The sequence below is a fragment of the Phoxinus phoxinus genome, assembly GCF_949152265.1.
Source record: "Phoxinus phoxinus genome assembly, chromosome: 16".
Lineage (NCBI taxonomy): Eukaryota > Metazoa > Chordata > Actinopteri > Cypriniformes > Leuciscidae > Phoxinus > Phoxinus phoxinus.
In genome coordinates, this window is record NC_136891.1 from 20,394,232 (window position 1) to 20,417,622 (window position 23,391).

Sequence of the window (23,391 nt, forward strand, 5' to 3'; positions counted from 1 at the left end):
GTCACTTGGATGAACGCTTTTTGTCAGGATAACCGTCCAGTTCATACGAGCCTTCCCTATCTTCCAGATCTTCATGCTGAGGTGTACAGATCATGGAGAAAACCATATTCATCCTGCATCCATCGCACTCAAGTCAATTATGCTGATGTGGAGGGGATGCAGGAGTATGGTTATGTATTGATGCCTCTGATCGAAGAGACGCTGACTAGCTATCTCTTGATGGGCGAGGCATCTGCATTGAATGCTCCATCTCTGCCTACTAAACCGCTGCGTGTCACATTGCGCCATAATGGCAGAGCATATGCGGCAGCGGGTTAGGCTGGTGCAGCGCTCAACACTATGGCTGTGCTGCAGGCCTGACGGGCCGACCTGCTGAAGGACCTGGCCTGGACCAGAGGGCTTCCCCCTGAAGCGGTAGAGGAGCTGCACCGCACCACAGATTTGGTTTAGAGAGGTGAAGGCATGCTCCGCAGCTTTTAAGAAATGTATACCTTGCTGGTTCAGGTCCGTGCCTCAGACTGCGAAGGGGTCTGGCTTGTCCCAGTCTCAGGACCGGAGACAAGACTAGAAGGAAAGCCTCTCACGCTCCCCCTCCTTCGAGGGGTACAGCGCAGAGGAGATGGAAAGCCAGAGGGAGAAGAAAGACTCGAGGTAAGTGATCCAAAAGAAGCATTCTAGGGTTTCAGAGACTAAAATAACATCTGACTCTACATCTGACTATTTATTTTATGGAAGTATTTTTGGGCCTCCTCTTGAGAGTCGTTATGCTGAGGCATCACTTCCCTCAGATAGCGTCATCAAGAAGTTGGCTTCCTGTAAGCCTCCTTGGTACGCTGTTCTGAGTATAGGACGTTTCTAGGCCTCCTCTCGCTTCAGATAATTGTTATGTTGAGGTCTCTCTGCAGAGCTCCACCACACAGTGGTGCTGAGTTGTCAGGCTTTTGGAGCCAGGAAGCGCCATGGGCCTCCTCTCGCTATAGAGAGTTATTTTAGCCTCTGCTCTTTTTAAGCTTCACCTTCTTACAGTACGAGTTGATTATGCTCCATCAAGCCTCCTTAGGAAGCTGTTTTGGGCTCTCTGAGCCACCTTAGCTATTGCTTAGGTCTGGCGCATTGTTAGGAGTCTTGTTATGAGAATCTTCCTGTGAGGCAGTGTTGTCAAACTGTTAGGCTCTCTTTGAGCCTCTTTAGCTACTGTTTTTATAGAAACTGCTCCTCAGTGCTCCGCCTGGGGCAGCATCGAGTTGTTAGGTGCACTACTTGCCTCCTTGATGGGAGCTTGACAGGGTAACAATGCTAAGTTGTTAGTCTCTCTTGAGCCTCCACGGCTGTTCTTTTGATAAAGTGTTGCTAGGCCCCCAGGAGCTCCACCATTTTTTTGCAATTCCGAGTTGTAGTGTCTCTTTGAGCCTCCTTGGAGCTGCCCTCTCCTGAAGACAAGAATTGGATGACGTATTTCACAGGTGCCCTTTTATACTCATGGTTGCACCAGTAGTGATGTCATAGGCTGCCCCCTGCCAATGTCAGTTTATTGTCATGTTTAGACTTCATGCTTCAGACAATGGTCACGCCAGAGGCATTCCCCATAGCGCTCTCTAGGGGACGCAGCATCTTGTTCCCCTTCTCAGGGAACCATGGTTACATAACCTGAGACGCTTTGGTTATTGTGTATGTAATGCCCTGTGAAGAAGATAAGCAAGTAAGCAGATTAAAATAAGCAAAGGATTTTTCTTATTTTTGTAAAGGATTAGTAAACTCAGCTAATCAGGTTGTATTAGCTATGGCAAACTGACTACGGATATTTTCAGATGACACACACTTTAATCCACAGCTGTGCTTGGGTCTCAGAAACAATAAAAAAATATATAAAAAAAGGAACTAAAGTTCATCGCAAAAATTGTATACATTTGTCTCTCTTTTTTTCATTCCATCCTACCTTGCAACATTGTGCAACATAATTATTTACGTTGATTAGCCATTGAAAGCCTACTATTATACTGAAATTATACTGTTTGAAAGTATTTGAATGCAAAATAAACAATACTGTTGAATTCAAGCATTTTCCCAGCACCTTTTTAAAGCAGTGGCAGATGGTGCTTTTCAACGATGGGACAGCAACTTGTAATAAGCTAATAATGATTTTAAATTCACCTAATTATAATTTAAAAAAACAATCATTATTCATTATTGGCCACTTGTTGCAAGTTCTATTCAAGAGCACATTCAAGCACCAAATAAATAACTGGGGCTTCCAGGCAGGACAAAATACAATGATTTAAAGCGCAATGTTCAATGAAAAATTAGATGTACATCATTTGCAAAAATAGCTCAGAAGTAAACTATGGTAAGATAAATGGGAGATCATGACAAACAATAACTTTGTGTTTCCATTTGCTAAAACACCCAAAGAAGAAAATCCATTATTGCATTTTCATGACTTTCAAAAAGACCCATTTCACTATTCAAATATTTGTCCAAAGTAAATGAGAGGGGTATTAATGAAGATTACACTGTGTCTATTTTGTGAAAATAAAACTTAGCCTGTTAACTGTCAGCGTTCTGGTATAGCGCTGCGGGACACTTTTTTACTGTCTTTTTTCCCTATCGCATTGTAACAAGGTTAGATGTTATGGGAAGGAGGTGGGAACCGGCAAACATTCCAAAGATTTTTATAAAATAAATAAACAAATACTAAATAATAAAACAAAACATCACGTCCTGCTTGCCACACACATATTTTAGTAATCATCATAAATTAGCTTTAAAACTCAAAATGAATTATGTGAAAACTGGTTTGAAATGGGATATTGCTTTACCATGAAAACAGTACTTTAAAACCTTTAAATTCTCAAAAAACAAAAAAATTAACTTCAAATTTGGAACACAACATAGACATATGCACATCGGCCACTTCAGAACTGCCTTAATTATTCATGGCATAGATTCAACAAGGTGCTGGAAACATTCCTGACATGATAGCATCACACAGTTTCTACAGATTTGTCGGCTATACATCCATGATGTGAATCTTCCATTCCACCACATCCCAAAGCTGCTCTATTGGATTGAGGTCTGGTGACTGTGGAGGCCAGTTTGAGATGATTTGAGCTTTGTGACATGGCATACTATCCTGGCGGAGTAGGAAACCGTATCATGGACAACACACATATGGGATTACAGAGGGGGATCACATCATATGAGCATCTAGCCCAGTACAAGGGCTGACCGGTCGGGCATACACACAAGTACACACAAGAACTAGGCCGAATGTTGCTGGAGGAAAACGATTCAGGGTTCCACTTTAAGACCTGCCGCTGCTGCACATGATGTGTATCTGAAACGCATCCCATTTTCTCAAAACTCTAATTTAAGACTTTGCTTATGAGGATATTCAACAAAATGGCAATTTTTGCTAAATTCTGTTTTCGTCCATTCAAACGCTGGCTGAAGCAACTTTGTGCTGCCCAGGAGATTCCCAGATAGCGCGCCAGTACCGCACCGCATTCTCTTTTGTGTATTATCAAAATGCTTTAAAAGCATTTGATTGAATGAGAGCGTGATCATATAATGTAACCCTAGCCAAAGGATGATGGAAAAAAACGGATCCTGCATTACTTATTTTTAACAAGTTAAACTGAAAAAAATGCGTTGCAATTGTCAACGCATTAATTTTGACAGCCCTAGATAAAATTATAGTAAATGTAAAAAAAAAACAAAAAAACAAAACAAAACAAAAAACAGATTAGAACAGAAAAAAAACTTCTTTAGGTCAGTTTTGTCTGTGTTGTATTGTTCTCTGGTGATTACCTGTGGTAGAACGCAGCTCCTGTGAGCACCATGGAGTATTTGTTGGTCCATTTAGAGGTATAACCCCATCTACCCTTCCCACTGTCCCAGTAATGGCTGCGTGCTGGATAGCCTACAATACGATCTGGAAAACTTTGCCATACAATGAAGGCAAAATCCACCTGCAAACACAGAGAGGTGCACAATTTAGATTACCAAAGTTCTGAAATAAACTAAAGTAAATAATGAAGTTTCATTTTTGGTTTTCCTTTAAGAATGAAGACATAATGTTCCAGTCCATTATCTCTTCAGACTTAAGATAAAAACAAAGTGAACACACTGCTTAAGAAACTCATCAGAGGAGATTAAAGAAGTAGAATTAACAAAAGCAACATTTGCTCTCTTGATAGTCCATTAAAAGAACTGTCATGGACTAACTTCCAGTGAGATAAATTATCAAAAGAGCCAATGAGAGTTAAAAGAGAACAAGCCTTTTTTAACTCATCTCTTTATTTATAGCCTTGGATTTTCTAATGCCTTCAGACATGCTTCAACGTCAACACAACTGACTTGTCTGCATGCAGGGGATGAGAGCCGTTCTTGCTCTGTCAGCGTGCGCGCTTATTAAAAAATGAACCCTCAAATCAGAGGAAAAGGTTGCAAACGTCCCCCTTAATGTTACAATAGATTAATCGCTGCATTAGTCGTAGACTCTGAGCTAGATTTATGACATCATGCAAATAACGTGGCCGTAAGGAATTACGGCTTTAAGGCGCACCATTCCAGCAATGCATTGTGGGTGACACACTGAAATTTCCTGCATCCATTATGTGTACCGGACCTTGATTATGGATCTGAGTGAGTGGGAAAGATGAATGGCAGATAGAATCACGGCTGCTTTTTTCAAGAAGAACGGCACTCTATTATAATGAATGTAACTATTTTTTTTTTGTGTGAAATTTGTGCCAAAACATTGGGCAAAAAAGGTAAATACTGAAATGATGCATTAAACATCACTCTCACAGGAGTCACTTTCAAACCTAGACAAACATGTCTTGGGGAAAAAAAGTTAAAAGTGAATTCATTTCCACAACATATCATTTTGTTCCCTTGTTTTAGGTAAACTTGGCCATGCTGTACTAATTCATTCCTTTGTTTTAGTTAATTAATAAGTCGTTAGAAATAATATTTTTATTATAGCCATGATATCTATTTTTTTCCCTCGCATGTCATGTGCAAGCCCCATAGATTTATGTTGGTAAACACAGCAAATTTGTGTGACCAACTTGAACCCCATGCAGAATTTGTGTAGGGACACCGACCTGGACATACGGGTATAAATAGGACTGGCATTACTTCATTCATGTTTTTCTGAGAGCTGAGTCATGCAGAGGTGGTTCAGGGCTGTGGCAGGGGGATGTAACGTCTCCATTCCCTCCTTCAGGGAACGGGGGTTACATTAGTAACCTAAACTCTCCTATTCAGTCAGTCACGTTCAACATTACATCGGACTGACGTCATGGGGTCTCTATGAAAAAGCGCCATAACCACTAAACTGTGTTGGAGATGCTGATGCTGGCAAGCTGCCAAGTACCCTTTTGGCAACTGCTCTCACTATGTCGTAACATACTCAGCGACGTAACATCCTTAATGACGTAACATGTCGTAACTTAATACTCAGCGCCCCATGTAAGCCCAAGGAGGTAGTCCTCCATACCGAAGGGGATGGAAGGGACAGGGTTTACTCTGGGGATGGTCGAAGCTGCTCTTCCTACCCCAGGCAAGAGTGTATTGGAACTCTATTCCCATTGTTTTTCAGATATGACCATAACGCTGGGGAAGCGTGCCCAATCCCAAAGGAGGGGAACACTACGGAGACCCGACCCAGCTCAAATGTAGGTAACACTTAAGGACTGACCCGTGGGGCAGTGCTACATATGGCAGATCTCTGTGTAGGTCCTACCTAGCCAGGGAGGGCTACTACCGGTGCAGAGACTGGGTAGAGCAGAACCACACAGGGAAAGACACAGGTTTACCATCAGAGTAAAGCCACGGCAACGGCATCCATAAGCCAGTTGGCCAACCTCAGGCTTTGTCTTCTCAAGGCCAACCAAGGGCTGAATGTTTGGTGACAGCTCGGTGTGATAGCCTCATATGCATCAATCCGAGCGCCGTAATCGTGGCTGCGGATGCCATATCGTCCCCTTGGAATTATAAGGTTCTATCTGACATTTTTGTCAAAATTGAGTTATTCACATATTCTTATTCTGTGACAACTTATTTACATTATGTGATGTTGTTTTTTAAGTTGTGTACATTTTGGAACTTTTTATTTAGAAAATAAAAAGGTTCTTTCTACACAGGCGAATGGAATGCAAAAACTTTAAAGCTCAATATCTCAAAACCAGTCAGAATGCAGATAGAACCTTATAATTCCAAGGGGACGATATGCCCCAGGAGCCTCTAAAATAGTTTCATGGGAACCGCTGTCTTCCACCTGAAAGTATTCAGGCAGTTCAGCATCGACTGTGCACGCTCGTTGGTGAAACATGCTGTCATACTGACTGAGTCCCACTCCACACCGAGAAAAGAGATGTTCTGCACGGGGGAGAGCTTGCTCTTTTCCCAGTTGACCCGAAGCCTCAAAGCATCAGGCTGAGCACCAGGTTCACCAGTTTTCGCATAACTGATCCCAAGACTGGGCCAGAATGAGCCAGTCGTCAAGATAGTTGAGGATGCGAATGCCTACCTCCCTGACCGGGGCAAGGGCAGCCTCTGCAACCTTGGTAAAGACGCGGGGAGAGAGGGACAACCCAAAGGGTAGGACCTTGTACTGATATGCTCGACCCCCGAACACATTGTGTAGAAACGGTCTGTGTCGAGGAAGAATCAAGACATGGAAGTACGCGTCCTTCAGGTTGATCGCTGCAAACCAATCCCATGAGCGAATGCACATAAGATCTGTTTGAGCATCTTTAACGGGAGCCTGTGAAGGGCCCGATTCAAGACACGCAGATCAAAGATTAGCCATAACTTCCCGCCTTTCTTAGGTACAATGAAGTACATACTGTAAAATCCTGACTTTATCTCGCCAGGAGGACTGCAATATCCGCTCGCAGGAGAGGGGCGTCCTTGCCTGCCACCGAGATAAACAGGACGCTATATATATATATATATATGGCGAACTGAATCGTAGCCGAGTCTGATTGTGCCAACGGGAAGGACTGGGAAGCACTAGTCAAGCTCCCAAGCTCCGAATGAGTGGTACCAAAGGGCAGAGTGGAGAATCTTCAGTTCCGTTTTATTTCTGTTCAGTCGAGCAGGCGAACAGGCTGGGTGCCAGCTAGCGGCATCTTGGTGGTAGAGTCATGCCGGGCAGGATGTGCTTTATGGCCTCCATCTGCTTCTGGACTGCCGAGAACTGTTGGGCAAAGTCGTCAAGTGACGCCGAAGAGGAAAGCGAATTTGGTCGGCGTCTTTCATCTCAGCCAGGTCCAATCATAGTTGACGTTCCTGGACCACCAGAGCGGACATCGTCTGGCCGAGGACCCGGCTTGCAAATCTCACTGGCCAATGTTCATTGGCACATTTTGTTACCACTTGGTGGTGATTGGGCTCCCAGACGAGACCACATGATGTCAGTTCGATGTAACTTCGAACGTGACTGACTGAATTGGAACTATAGCTTTCAAAACTACAAGCTACTCATAATTTAATGGAGTTGAAGTCGTGCTAAAATGGGTGCAACAGATTTTTTCTGTCATATTGTGACTTATATCCAAGTGAAACATTGTCGAAAAAGAATTGGTTCAATCCATCGGTTGTTGATTGGATGGAGGCGGATCTGAATGCAAGCTTAGAGTCAATTGTATAAAAGGGGCGGAGTGAGTGATTAGTCACATGAATTCTGTAGCGCAGATGATTGACTTAAAAAAAAAACCTACTCTCCAAAACGAGTTCCCACAAGGAAAATTGGGGATCCAATTGAGATGAATGGGAATGCTAACATTTGTGGCAAGCACACATACAGTCAGATGTGCAATAAAGACAAAATTGGAAAACAAACATACAATAAATTAAGACACAAATTCACCTGCGGAAATAAGCACACACTAGATTAATGCTGTAATTTATATTACTCTGTCATTGTACTATAACAATTATTACCCTTTCTGGTCAATTCTTCAGGCCATTAACTGCAGCACAGGCATCATAACCCATGGGCTCTGCTTTGCCGCTGTTACACCACACATGTACCTACAGTCTAATGGTGCTTGACGCACAAGAAAAACTCAACCCCTATATTACATTTCCCATTTTAATAAGCTAGTTAATGAGTCGAAACAATGCAATTATCAATTCCGTGGAGCCATAGCGCTGCACAGTCTTAAAAAAATTATTTAAACTGCTACTGCTAAATATGCCATATTCTCACAATCTCAGCACTATTCAATTAAAACCCTCTCAAACGCTTAAAGGGCAGTTACTGGGGCAGAATACTGTGCGAAACGAGTAGAAGCTTCTTTCCAAATGTTGCTGGATTTGTCTAAAGCCACAAGAGCTTCCTCACTGAAACTGAGTCTCATTAAACTTTTGTAATACGGGTTCTGTAATCTTGTACCACTATAAAAGTTAAGTGGATATTCTGGCCAGGCAGAGGTAAAGATGTACTAGCTGCAGTTAATAAAACATCAGTTTGTTGAATTATGAATAGCAGGTTTCAAACACACACTGAGCTTAGCGACACATAATGAACTTGAGAAATTAGAAGCTTTCTACATCTGATTGTGATTGGATAAATTCTCCCCGCTTGTAACACTGGAATGGAATAACACCTTATAACATACTGAATACAGTGCAGTACATACAGTACACTATCTAATAATTTTTATAGTACTATTTAACCATTTTGTACTAATATATATATATATATATATATATATATATATATATATATATATATATATATATATATATATATATATGCAAAGTTTATAGGTTGTGCCACTGAGTCTAATAGTGATAGTGAGCTTTGCATTCAAATGTAAGAAATTCATTCATATTTAAGGTACAACTTACCCCACAGCTTCTGGCACACTATATATGATAAATCATGACTAGCCTTTACTTATGACTAATGGTTTTATACATTTGCAATTTACCAACATAATTAAACATTTACACATAGATACATTTGCTTTGACATAAATCTAATTTTACCTGCCATCTTCAAAACAACAACAATAAAAAAAGTTGATAATTTTTCTCAACTACAGGCAGGTGTATATAAAGGGGTCTTTGTAATTGTATGGCCACATGATAAAGAGTTTTGTCTCATACAAGATTTACAGTTGTATAAATCTAAATCATTTATATATTTATTTCCTTAAACTTCCCCTTGGAATTAGGATAGTGTCAGAGAGTCGTGATTTTGCTAACTTCTACTGTTGGATGATTCAACATAATAAAACTTGCACCATCAGAGGATAGACACAATCTTTCAAGATCCAACTGCAAAGTAAATTCCCTAACAAGATTAATTCCCACATTGTTTTTCGCCAACCCCTGCATAGGAATTTACAAACAAGCTTCATATTCCCATAGACTCTGCCAGGAAAGCTGGCCAAAAATGGGTTTCTTTTGTTTTTAACCAGAAAACGCCCTCAACCCTGTAAACTGCAAAGGGAGAATTATCCTTGCGTTGCCAACAAATCCTTTCTGGCCTTTGGATCATCTCAGCCTTAATCAAACTTAGACATACAACACTCTAATCATCACAGCACCCTGTCTGTCTGAGAATAAATAAATACCAGAATACTTCACATTGCCTGAAACATCTTTGCCAGATGGTCCAGCCATGTTTTGTGAATTGGCACTGCAGCCAGACTGATTTGCATATCACAGCTCGAGGAATGATAGTTGTTAACTACACATTTATAATCCTTTTAAATAATAATCACTCCAGATTTGGCCAATTTGCTGGACAACTGGAATATCATTCAGCTCTTTGAAACATTCAACTATTCTGTAACACTTTATTTCTATATAGACATATAGATAAGTAACTTTGCCACTACATGTCAACTAACTCTCAGAGTATTCCACTGATAAAAATGATTATGTGGTGAAGTAAATACTACAGAAAAAATAATGTAATTTCAAACCTGAATAAGTCAGTTCTGGCAATAATGATAAAAAAAAGTATACATTCTATATTAGTACTCAATTTAAGCTTGTAGAAATTAAAGCGTTTCTGTTTGTGTTTAGACGTCCTCTGTGTTCATTGTTCAGTTTCTAACCACTCCTCCTTCATTAGTTAATTTGTTTAATCTGTGCCCTGTTAGTTACTATGGTTACTGTCATTGAGTTAATTTGTCCCAGCTTTTCTCTGTGTATTTAAGCCCTCTGTTTCTCCCTGTTCCTTGTCTTTCTTTATACATTGCTATCAGTGATTTGTGGTGTGTTTTGTCGTTGTTAAATCAAGTTTTGAATTAAAGTATCCTATTGTATCTCCTTCGTCATGCGCTTGATTACAGCCACTCCACCCGTGACATAAAGCAAGACCATCAACAGTATATTTTTTGCTGTGTTTTCTTTTGTTTGTTTTCCACCATCACCATGGACATTCCCGCCGTTGCTCTTCAATGTCTGGAGCAGAAGGACCGCTCCCTGTAGTCTCACGAGCCTGAAGTTCTTCACGCCATGTCAGCCGCGCCTGTGTCTTTGGACGAAATGGCCACCACACCTGAGTCGGCTATGGAGGATGCAGCGCTCATCATGGTAGCCACAGCTGTTTTGTGTGTGTGTGGGTAGCGCACACATTGGTACCGGCCCATGGGCCCTCGAGAGTCTCGTCCCGTCAAGGCCACTGCCCTTCCAGAGTCTCGTCCTGTCAAGACCGCTACCACGCCTGAGCCAGAGACTTCAGCCAAGATGGCCACCGCCATGCCCGAGTCTTTGACCAAGATTGCCGCGCTTGAGAATCCACCCTGCTCCTCTGAGCTGCCGGCTCCGCCCTGGTCCCCTGAGCTGCCAGCACCTACCTTGCTCCCTGTATCACCGGTAACGCCCTGGAGGCATCCTGTCCTACCTATACCTATCCGCCTCCAGGGCACCCACTCTCCCACACACAGAGTATTGCGAAGTTAACTTCAACTGAGTAAAAATTACTCAACAAACATTAAATGACCAAGCTAGAGTTTCTTATTTTCTTTGTTAATTTTACTTAACTTAGTTAAGTAGATTTTTTCTTGATTCCAAATGTGAATTTTACGTAAAAAGCTGCTTGCAAAAACGTCCACATTTTTTAAATTTTACTTTAAAAAAATCAGTGTAGTAGACGGTCTGCTAACACTTTATTTTGATGCTCCCCAATAGACATTTTACTCTTTTACAGTATTTTTTTTTATTAAAGATAAATAATTATAAAATAATTTACAAAAATATTGACTTATTTTTTACTCTCAATAAGTAAAAATTCTAATACTAATGATGATAAAATGTTGTTCCGTTCTTTTATGCCTTTATTGTCAATAAAGTTGCTTTATACAAAATATTTATACAAAAAAAGAAAGAAAAGTACTGTACTTCCAAGGTCAAGTTCAGTGTACATGGGAAAACATGATTTAATGATAAATGCATTTAGTGCAATCAATTGCGTTTTGAAATGCTTTGTATACCGTCTTAGTAAATTCAGTTGAGCATGTGCTAACAAATATTTACCATCAGATTTTATGAAGTTGAAATCAAAAGCATTTAGTCAGAAATTCACCATAATTTGAAAATGACCCAGGCCAGCCTCTCACCAGGATCAGGATACATCAGAGTAGAGATGGCCTTTTTTCTCTCTTTCTCTTTTCTTTGTCTAGCACATATTTTTGTCTGATTAAATTATACAGCTGAGAGAAATTAAAAATGAGCCCAGCAGGCTGCTGATGCTGCAGTGTGCAAATATCATCTCTTCTCTCAGGGAAAATGAAGACAGAGAATTGACATTAACAAAGTGCAGTACAAACACAAAATATGCCAGCAATGGACAATACATGCAGCATCACAAATACCACTGAATAAAATAATATAATGAGGTGAAAAAAAAGACAGGACAGAGGGAGTAAACTGACGCTACGTATACACTAGTGCCTTTTCGTTTTAAAACCCATAACCTTTGCTATGGTTAGGCCTGGTGTTCACACTACGGAGTTTCCAACCCTTAAAAACGAAGACTTTCGGAAACGCTCCAGACCTCGTTTTAGTTTGAAACCTCAGTTGCGTTTCAGACGGACCAAAACAGAGACTTCTGGATCATTGCGTGTCCTTCCCTGATTCCTCCTTTTCATATGACCATTACCAAAGTCAAGTAATTTCACTCTGCGGCCATGTTTGAAACGCCTCTCGGACATACAAGATCAGCTCCTATGTTTTTGGATGGGGAAACCTCAAATTCTTCAAAATTGTTCAACAAGCTTACTATTACATTTCAAATGTGAAATTACCAATGAAATTTGACAACAACTGTCTCAATAACAAAAACAACAACAATAACAGACCAGCCCCGGCAACCGTGTAAACAATAACATGGAGACAGAACTGCAAGCTGACTTTTTTTGTCATTTTTAGCAGCAATTGTGCAGTAAAGCCGGGGACACACTTAATGACTGTATGGCCGATTATGAATGTAATTCGATTGTGCCTGAGACAGTTGCGTTCAGTCCGTGTTCACAGTTGGTGTTTCAAATCTGGTCCAGTCGTTGGAAACAGAATCAAGCGTAGCGTTAGTTCTGGCAGGTCAAGTTAGTCAAGCTCGCATCAGCTGACTCTCGGCTGATCCACATATACCTACAGGAATACGATGCTTATCACCGTATACATATATAAGCTCCTTTAGTATTATCAGCTATCGCGTTTCTCAGGAGCGAATTACCCTCCTCCATCCCCAGCTCCTCCTCTCGCCAATCAGGATTTGGCATTCTGATTCCCCTTGAACCAGAATAAATTCTTGAATTATGTTGTACTTTAAAATCTTGAATTAAATATATTTGCATACATTCATGTTGGTTCTGTTCTGTTTACCCTAAGGGGGGTTATTGCTGCTCTCCCTGCTCTTTTCCATGCTAGGCTGCATGGATGCACAGGGAGTTCTCGCCCAGAACGGAACCATACCGCCAATCCAAACTGTATGCTAATTGTCAATCATATTTGACAATAGTTTTCAGTTCAGTATAAAAATTTTTTTGAGCTAGTCGTTAAGTGTGTCCCCGGCATTAAACTCTGAATATTTTAGGCTAATACTCCAGCTGCCTACATGCGCAAGAGGCAAGCTATTACTAGAGTAATCGGCAACTGTTTAAAGGGGTCATGACATGAGAAACCAAATTTGCCTTGATCTTTTAGTATATAAGAGGTCTTTGTACCATTAAAACGTCCTGCAAGTTTCATAGCTTAAGACGTCCTCCCCATTATAAACGAATCATTTATTTAATCAAGCTCTAAATACAGCTCGTTCTGGATTCATGGTAAGAAGTGACGTCACGGTACGAAGTGACGTACCAGCGTTTGCATATAGACCGCCTCCAGGCACAAGACAACTACGCTTTAAGCGCAAGACAACTACGCTCATTTCGTATCATTGTCGCGCCCGCGCGCCTCACAAGTCGACGGACAGCGAGTGGGTCTGTGTACAGGGAAATTACGATGCCACGCAGATGTGCTGTTCCTTGCTGTGGACAAACAACATATTTGAATACGCTGCGAAAGAAATGACAGCTTCAGCGTAGGTTCTGCCAGGAAGACTCAATCAGCGTGCCACGTATTACTTCTCTCCTAACCAATCATGTGCTAACACTCACAGTATAAAAGATCGGTACTTACATTCGTCTGAGTTCGCAGATGCTGACGCTGCCAAGTACTCACCCGCGTCTCGATTCCAATCATTCCCAACATAAAATCATATCGTTGGTTTTACAAACTTTGACGGCGCGCGAGTGCGGGACACGCGTGCAGGAAACTCCTCTCATGAGAGACGATCCTCTAACATGGTTTTTAGTTCAAGTTCAAATTTCACTTTCAACGCTTTCAGTTGGTTCTCACGTTTGCGGTTCCAGCAGCCACGTTAACATTTACTCACAATCAAACATTTAAACTTCATTCAGGTGAGTATATTAATTTGGCTACTCAGCTGCTTCCTTCACCAGAGGAGAAGTATATTCGTGACTGTGGTGACGTGGCAGTTTTCCTAAACTGCGGATACAGATTGCAGTCTTCAACGCAACATACTGTAACGCTTTACAGTAGGGCTGGATAGCTCGCTGAATGGTTGCAGCATGTGTAAGCAAGATCCACGTAACTAATATCCCACAGGCAGCGCGGTGGTAATGTATTTTCAGCATCGTCGATCCCACGCACACATGGGCAGTTCGCATATACTTCACGACAACTGAATAGAAATAAACCAGCATAAGAGTAACAAAAATATTAACCGGCTTACACTTATGCTATATTCAAAGCTCGCGCTCTCGTCTCATACCGGCTGCCCACTCACCAGAGAGTGCGTTCCACTTAAAGGAGCAGTACCCAATTCAACTCGTTATGCCTTCTCTTAATTCATCAGCTTTGGCATTTACAGAGACGTCCGGCTATTTAAATTTTCACGTTAATATATGACCACCATATCTATAAAATAAAAAATAAAAATAAAAATAAATAAAAAAGCTGAGCTTAAGAGAACAGTTGGTCACTATATTTAAGCATATGCAGTAGTAAATATGTCTATGTAGGTATGCGTATAGTAGGAGTATATTATACAAAGACAGTATATTATACATTTACAAGTGCTGGAAATTCTCTAACAAATGTGTTATACTATTTTTATTTATTTTATTCAAATCTTTAATTCCAAAAAAAAAAAAAAAAAAAAAATTAAGTTCTTCAATATCAGATATGGTACAATCGTTTTAACAAGTTTTCCTGGTGACTACTTTAATCCACTGATAGCATGTGTCATAGAAATATTTTATGTAATTGATACGAATTTACAAAGAAAGCATTATTAGGATGCTCAGGTCAAGGTCAACGTGCTTAACACCGTAGAACTAACAGCTATATGTTAGATTATTTTATTCAAACCAATCACCAGAACAAACCACAGTCAAGAGACTCAAGTGACATTATGTTTTACTCATCTGCATGATTTAAATGTTAATATATTTTTCCTATCCAAGGGACTCACTTGGTTGTTATGGCCAGCATCTTCCGGCCGTGGATAAAACTTAATTCCTACAAGAGCAACTCAAGAGTAATGTCAGGTATATGCTGCGCAGCTGAAAAATGTATTCTACGCTCAAGTCAACAACACAATATCAAGTGTATCGAGGTAGTATCTTATCGGTATACCGATACCTTACTTCAGGTAAGTATCGTACTAAGATTATAAGATTAAGATTTAGTGCTATAAAAAAAAAAATAATAATAATAATAAAAAATAAAAAAATAATAATAAAAATAATAATTGTATTATAGTATATGCTAGGGGCGTGCATTGGCACTGCCCTCACAATTCGATTACGATTCACCAGGTAACGACTCAATTCGATTCTACGATGCTTCGCGATGCATCAAAATTCTGTCATGAGGTAACACAAGCAGTCATATATTGAACAACAGATTTTATAGGCTGCTATATGTGTATTATCACTCTCCTGTATCTCTGACATAAATGTCATTAAACAAAATCATATTGGATGGTACAGGGCATTGGATATGGCATTTTCAAACCTGAAAAAGAAAACATAAATCACTGCTTTCAGTGCTTTAAACGGGAAATGTTTCTCTTCTCTGCTTTGGAACCATTTGAAATTAAATAGTGCAATAATAACAGCCTACTTTTGTTGTTGTCGTATTGCCAACGCGCTTGATTTTAGTGTGGCAGGTTTTACACATCGCGTAAGTTTTGTCTCGTTTCCCATTATCTTCGTAGAATCCTAAATGTGCCCAGATGTCCGCTTTACAAGCTTTGAGTGCGATTTTAATTACCCGTCTATCGCGGTCATCTCCTTCTGCCTCAGCCATCTTGATTGTTGTTGTTGTTATGCCCCCGGAAGTAATTGTAACTTCACAACTTTATTGTCCAACCCAAGGCCAGAAAATAAACGGTGACATAATCGATTATGGCACTTCGCCGCATCGATGCTAAATCGTGCATGCCCCGCTTTGCGACGCATCACCGAATCGATTATTGTCGACACCACTAGTACATGCTTCTCTGCTCGGTCATCGTAAATTCACTATGAGTATCTCTATTCTAAGCAGGGCATCTATCTTGTCTGTTAACACTGGCCCACTCAGTGGCGAATTAAGCGACCCGATTCAGCTAGACGAAGGGTGCATGTCCAATCTCAGATTTGGGCATTCGGAACAGCTAAGGTCAGTCATATTACCAAGCCTACTCAGGCTTCGTTCATCCACGTTCACAGAATTATCCTATAGCGGCTGCTAACGTCCTTCTGGGTCGAAGTGGTGGTAAAACTTGTATGCGCTAAGTAACGAAGCTCTGTTGCGTCACTAAGGCAGATCTCGTCAGGTGTTCATTCTATCTCTGGATGTTTATCTGGCAATCAGTAGTCTCTAATTTCATGATTAAGGTTGCGCTCATTCCTGGCCACTGCAATGCCATATCTATGCGCTTTCAAGCTTTAGTCTTCAGGCTTCAGATGGCTTCACCCTTCAGCAACCCGAATCCATCACCCTGCCCTCATCTAACAGAGATCATGTAAATTAAGTCAATCCAGCTAGACCATATTTCACTGAAGGCGCGGCTCCCAACACCTTCAAAGCTCAGACTCTGCAGTTTTTGTTATAATGTTTCGCTTATCTTTTCAGATTCCTCTTATTTCCCATCCTGATCATGGCCGGTTGTTCCTTCCTCGTCTACAATTACAAAATCCGAGTGTGGTAGGTCTCCGGTGTCCCCAGGGTGCGTACGAGGGGTTTTGGCTCAGAAAGCCCCACAGATATTTTCATATTGATGCTGGAATTGTCATTGAGGGTGAGTGAAGCATACAGTTTTTGTCTATCCCTCGGATGCAGTCAGGCTACTGCTCCCAGCACAGGGGGCGGAGTTTCAACAGCTCGTACTACAGCTTTGCTTACCCCTAATAGACAAATGTCAAAACTTTTAGCTTGTTTAAATCCAAGTCAGTCAAAGATGGAGAAACCCAAGAAGTGTAAACATGAGACCTCACTTCAGGATGGTTAGTTCATGATTATGCAGCTTATACGTAGTTATCTTCTAGTCATCGTTTTGCTCATTCTGTTTCGATATCTATAAATCATATTCTGGGGACTGGATTTATGTAATTTTAGGGTTTGTGATGCCACAAACCCAGGAGGAATGCCGCTCTGCGTTTGTCGTAGTCCTTAAAGCAATCTCGTTAAATGAAAATCTTCCATGGTTGACCTTTGAGTGTTGTAACTTTGCTGAATGTACTCTAGAATTCAAGTTCTGTTATCACATTAACAATTTCCAAAATTTGCAATAAATTCTGTTCCTTCATCTATGATTAAATTCCTTAAAATCTGCCCAAGTTCTCAGATCACTCCCCCTGTTATTCAACCTAATGAAGCACCTCTATCTAAAGCCTGGTTCAGGGCTCATTTAGTGTCTGTCTTCAAAAGCTGCCATCTACCCTTTTCTCTATACTGGCCATTCCTCCAGAATTGGGGCAGCCACTACAGCAGCTGAACGAGGAGTTTCTACATCAGCCATTAAGATCAAGGGAAGATGGTCTTCCTCTGCTTTTGAATCCTATATAAGAACCGATTCAAAAATTATCCTTGAAGCTCAGCAAGCTCTCCAGTAACGATCCAGGTAAATCCTAATGCAAATACTGGTGGTGGTGTCTCGGTTGTATATTACTCACTTACCGAGCAGCAGCCTAATTCACATCATCTGATAAGCCACATCATGTCTGTCTCTATGTGTTGCAACTCCGTTCTGTGTGGCTGTTCAGCCTGTCTCTCGTCTTTGTGTGATCCTTCTCGGCCTAGTGGCTGAGCTCGGTCTTGTCCCAAGTAGGCGGCCATAGCCATGGTCTGTGTGGCCTATCGTGGCCTTGTCCTCATGGTCCATCGCGGCCTGGTTCGTGTGGCCTAGCGGCCTTGTCTCGTGAAACTTGTCTTTTATGTGGCATTAGCGGCCGTTGTGGCTCCTAAGCGGTCTCGTCTCTGTGGTCTCCCATGGCCGTGTGGCCTACCGTGGCCTTGTCCCGTAAGGCCATTGTGGTCTAGTGATCTCTAGAGGTCGTGGTTTCATGTGGCTTTATGGCCGTGTCTATGTTTAGCCCGTCTATGTGTGGCCCTTAGCGGCTCGTAGCTCATTGCTGCCCTGTCCTGTGTGTGGCCATTCGTGGTCGGGTCCATCGCGGCCCTCTGTTCTGTGTGGTCTATCATGGCCGTGTGGCCTATCGTGGCCTTGTCCTATGTGTGGCCCATCGGGTCTGTGGTCCATCGCGGCCTCGGTTTCATGTGGCTTAGTTGCCTCGTCTTATAGGCTTTGTCTCTGTGTGGCATTAGCGGCCGTTGTGGCTCCTAAGCGGTCTCGTGTCTGTGGTCTCCCATGGCCGTGTGGCCTACCGTGGCCTTGTCCTCCAAGGCCCATCGTGGTCTAGTGACCTATAGAGGTCTTGGTTTCATGTGGCCTAACGGTCGTGTCTGTTTAGCCGTCTACGTGTGGCCTTAGTGGCCTTGTCCTATGTGCGGCCCATCGCGGCCGCTGTTTTGTGTGGCTTAGTAGCCTCGTCTTATAGGTTCGTATTCATGTGGCATTAGCGGCCGTTGTGGCTCCTAAGCGGTCTCGTCTCTGTGGTCTACCATGGCCGTGTGGCCTACCGTGGCCTTGTCCCTCATGCGGCCATCATGGCCTTGTGGTCCATCGCGGCCTTGGTTTTATGTGGTCCAATGGCCGTGTGGTCTATCGCGGCCTGTCCTGTGTGTGACCCATCGTGGTCTCGTGGCCATTGTGGCCCTGCTTATATGTGGTCTATCATGGCCTTGTGGTCCATCGCGGCCTTGGTTTTATGTGGTCCAATGGCCGTGTGGTCTATCGCGGCCTGTCCTGTGTGTGACCCATCGTGGTCTCGTGGCCATTGTGGCCCTGCTTATATGTGGTCTATCATGGCTGTGTGGCCAATGTGGCTTGTCTGCGTGTGCCCGCGAGGTATGTTGGTCCATCGCGGCCTTGCTACGTGTGGTCGAAGCCGGCCTGTGGTCAAGCATGACCTTGTGTTTATGTGGTCTATTATGGCCTGTGGTCAAGCATGACCTTGTGTTTATGTGGTCTATCATGGCCTGTGGTCAAGCATGACCTTGTGTTTATGTGGTCAAGCATGACCTGGCGCCTCATCGGCTTCTATGTGCGGCCCATCGTGGTCAAGTGGTCCATCGCGGCCTCGTCTTTATGTGGTCATCTCGACCTTGCGCTATTATGGCTTCTGTGTGTGGTCTATCGGACCTCGTCTCTACGTTGTCTGTTTCACCATGTTCACGTGCAGCCATCACATTCTAATGGTCCATCGCGGCCATGTCTATAGGCATCATATCCATGCATAAAAAAAAAAAAAATTAAAAAAAATTATATATTGTATATACCCACTATATTGCTTTTGTCACGTTATTTTTCTAATTTTTCTTTCTCGTTTCAGGAACTGCAGGATGCTCGACCGGTGGGTATACTTACTTTCAGTTCTTTGGGGGTGGGCTCCGTCCCGGTGGAATTATTCCTCCACCTATCTTTGGGGGTCGGCTGCGCCCCTGCCTTCGTCTTCAGGCAGGATATGCAGATTCCGCTACCCTCGCATTGCTCTCTAAGGACGGGGCCTACGCCAAAGAACTTTATAAATTCATGCTTGCTGGGCTGTTAATAAATATACGCTGTTATATCAATTTATCTCCCGAGTCTTTCTGGTAGAAATGACAGCTTCAGCGTAGGTTCTGCCAGGAAGACTCAATCAGCGTGCCACGTATTACTTCTCTCCTAACCAATCATGTGCTAACACTCACAGTATAAAAGATCGGTACTTACATTCGTCTGAGTTCGCAGATGCTGACGCTGCCAAGTACCTCCATCCTCCCCAACCACCACCCAGATGGCACCTTCCCCTTCATCCTCCCCACCACCACCAGGATGGTCCCTTCCTTAACCTCCAGGGGGGGTCGGCTGCGCCCCTGCCTTCGTCTTCAGGCAGGATATGCAGATTCCGCTACCCTCGCATTGCTCTCTAAGGACGGGGCCTACGCCAAAGAACTTTATAAATTCATGCTTGCTGGGCTGTTAATAAATATACGCTGTTATATCAATTTATCTCCCGAGTCTTTCTGGTAGAACCAGTCGTCAGGGGAAAATGGATGCACTTTATTTTTTGCGGACGTCTCAGTCACGGCAGTGTTAGTTTAAGCGTTTGTTCTATACATTTGAAGGATGACTGTTTTGAGAACAAATCCCAAAATGATGCTGGCTTTGCCAGAAAACTGTTGCTCAAAGATAAGCCCTTGCCGACTATTCTGGGCTCAACAACGACGATGCAAACTGTAAGTAATGTATTTAAAACTTTAAACTACTTTTTAAATACGCTGAATCCGCAAATGTTCTGGCTGGGGGCGTTAATAATTGATGCATAGGCACTGACGTTAGCCAATCATAACAGTGGGCGTTAACACTGAACTCTTAAAGGGGAAACACCCCCAAAACAGACTGTTTGAATCAGAGGATGAGAAACAGGGTGGGAAAAGGTCATAAATCACGACATTTTAAAAGTTTTTTGTAAAAAAAACTATAGTAATACTATATTTGCACCTGAGGGAACATAATAAAATAAATAAACCCATGTCATGACCCCTTTAAATTGTATTTAATATTTATATGCGCTTGCCCAAATGTGCATGAATGGTCATGAGACATGCATTTTTGGTCGACATGCAAACGCCGGTATGGACGACGATCGTTTTCATTTTAAAACACTGTGTCAAAACAAAAACGCACTAGTGTGGACATAGCCTAAGAGAGTGAATGTTTATGTGTGAGAGAGAAAGAGACCATGAAGCCATTAGCTTGGCAACAAGCTAAAACTCCAGTAAAATTGGTAGTGTTTACTTTGCAATTTATGTGAGAAGTGCTATTTCAAAATGATAATTATATTTCAATTATATTTATATTTCAATTAAAATGTACATTTTGTCACTTGATGAAGGTCTGGGATTCTGAATGACAGAACCATCGAGACCATATGATATTCCTTAACATTTCACTTAACCTTTATTGTAATGAATGAATGTGTGATTTCTCACCTCATTGGTGGACAGAACCGAGTCCTCGTCCAGGCTGAGAACTGCATCAGTTTTGATAACTTGATGAGGGAAAAAACGGCCACTCATCGTCTGAGGGGAAACAGGAAGTGACATTAGTGATTCATAGATTTTCACCACAGGTGTAGTTTGAAATGATTTCATTTACACAATTTTCTTTTTTTGGCTTTGCAGTACTTTTTTGTTTTTTTACACTGTTTAATAATGTATTTATTAATATAACTTTTCTTTTGGCATCCTTGTCAATCATCGCCTACATCGCCTGTGACATCTGTTTGTGTCGTGTCTGTTCATCAGGGGAACGTCACAATAGTTGAACATCTGCCAGAACAATGTGTTAATTTACACCTTTCGACTGGAAAAGGGACATGAAAATGAAAAGGGTGTAGTGAAACTTTTGTGTCAGTTGAGGTTATTGATCGTCCACTTTAATGGTGGATTGCTGAATTTACTGTAACATGGACTGTAAATGTAACAATTCTAATTGCGTTCTCAAAGACGCATAGTTTGTGCGCTAATGCATTTGTGTCTGTATAGCAGAGGAAATATTTGTGTGTCTCAGGGGGACAATTCAGGGTGCCATTTCGCTCAAGAAAAATTACTATTTATTTTCTGCCAAATTCTAGGGTAATAGTTTAGACATTCTGTTGACTAAAAATAACGGTACACCTACATGTCAACTACCTCTCATTAGAGTTTTAGCTGAGTATTTATAGACCGTTAGGTATATGGTTGGGATAAGTTGACGTACTTGACGTATGTCTGATGGGGAACATCAAAATAAAATGTTAGGAGATATTAAGCCAATAGTCTACCAATACTCTGATGACTGGTAGTTGACATATACTAAGTTCTAAATTCAGGTTAATAATTAATGTCAATAATGTATAGTTAATTCTGAAGTGAAACTCATAATAACCATGTTATCAAATCATGATAACTATCAAGTAATGATGGAAGCTTTTGAGGTTTTTGTAAGGTTTTGGATAGTCATTACTATCCAAAACCTGTGACCCATTTTTTTTTTTTGTTCCGACTGATCTCTTTTGAATGACTGATTTCCAGTCAAAAGTACTGAGAACAGGTTCTTTGCCATAGCAAATGGGATGTCAACAGGGCGTTGGATTTTGTCTTCAAACTTCAAAGTAGGGCTGGAACGATTCGTCAACATAATCATTTATGCCGATCACACACTGTTTATGTTCATCCCTAATCAACTGTCATGTTACACACAAAACAAAACTCTAGAGCAGATGCTAACGGCTAGTATGACAGCGCCGCTTAATATTTGCCTGCACATTTTACAGACTCACAACTGCATTCAGTGACAGTATCAAAAATGGCGATGTTCATAACATCGGAAGTTTTATCACGATTGACAGCGTGTTATTAAAAAAAAAGTCGAAAGTCATGAGTTCATCCATCATATATTTTAAACAACCAACAAGGACTTTAAATGCTTAGTAACCGAGTAACTGCCCACCTTCAAGGATCTTACAGATTTTCTCTAGGGTCCCGTCCAAGTCATTGAAAGGTTGACTGATCATACAACACTAGCAAGTCATGTTTAGCGAATAGTGCGACTTTGTGATATCAATGATAAAGATGCAGAAGGACTGTGTTTTCCCATCATTCCCTCTGTCAAGTCAAGTCACCTTCATTTATAAAGCTGTCATAATTCCTGTCTTGTGTACCCCTTGTCTTGTGTGGAATTGTATGTTATGTCCTGTTTTGCACCATGTTTTGTAGTCCTCTGTAGTTTTTTTGTTGATTAGTTCCTGATTGTTCCCAAATGTGCCTTGCTTGCCAATCACCCCTTGTGTATACCTCAGAGTTTCTCATGTTCTTTGTCTGGTGTTGTGCTTTTATGGATGTTATGTGTGCGCTTGTTGTCAGTTTTGTTTGCCTTCCTTGCCCGTGTCTGTGTTTATCAGTTTTGCATGGATTTACTTTTTTTTTTTGTTCTTTTTTTTTTTGTTTGAATAAATGTTTATTGCATCTGGATCCTACTCTCGTTCCACTGAAACAGCCACTGTAACAATATTGATTTTTACAATACAGATTGTTGCTTTACAGTGCTAACAGGATATAAATGCAACAAATATTGTTTTGGCTGTACATCAGCTCTAGAAGAAAGTCATTGTCCAGAGGGTTGTTCCATAAAAGACTGTAAGAAAAGTGGGGATTAAACTCCAAAACCCGACAGAATAAACCTAACAAATAAGTTGGGGCTAAAGCGGTTTCATAAAAGGT

The 23,391-nt window shown here is 41.5% G+C and overlaps 1 protein-coding gene across 1 annotated transcript in view; it reads right to left on the minus strand.

The window, feature by feature from the left end:
- The window catches only part of LOC307012449 (exostosin-1), a gene marked incomplete at its 5' end in the record, with an annotated part of 349,853 nt that overhangs the window by 11,755 nt on the left and 314,707 nt on the right, over positions 1 to 23,391 (minus strand). The window contains 2 exons of the mRNA XM_079639118.1: positions 3,808 to 3,968; positions 21,121 to 21,210. Coding sequence (XP_079495244.1) covers positions 3,808 to 3,968; positions 21,121 to 21,210 — 251 coding nt within the window. The remainder of the gene's footprint in view (positions 1 to 3,807; positions 3,969 to 21,120; positions 21,211 to 23,391) is intronic.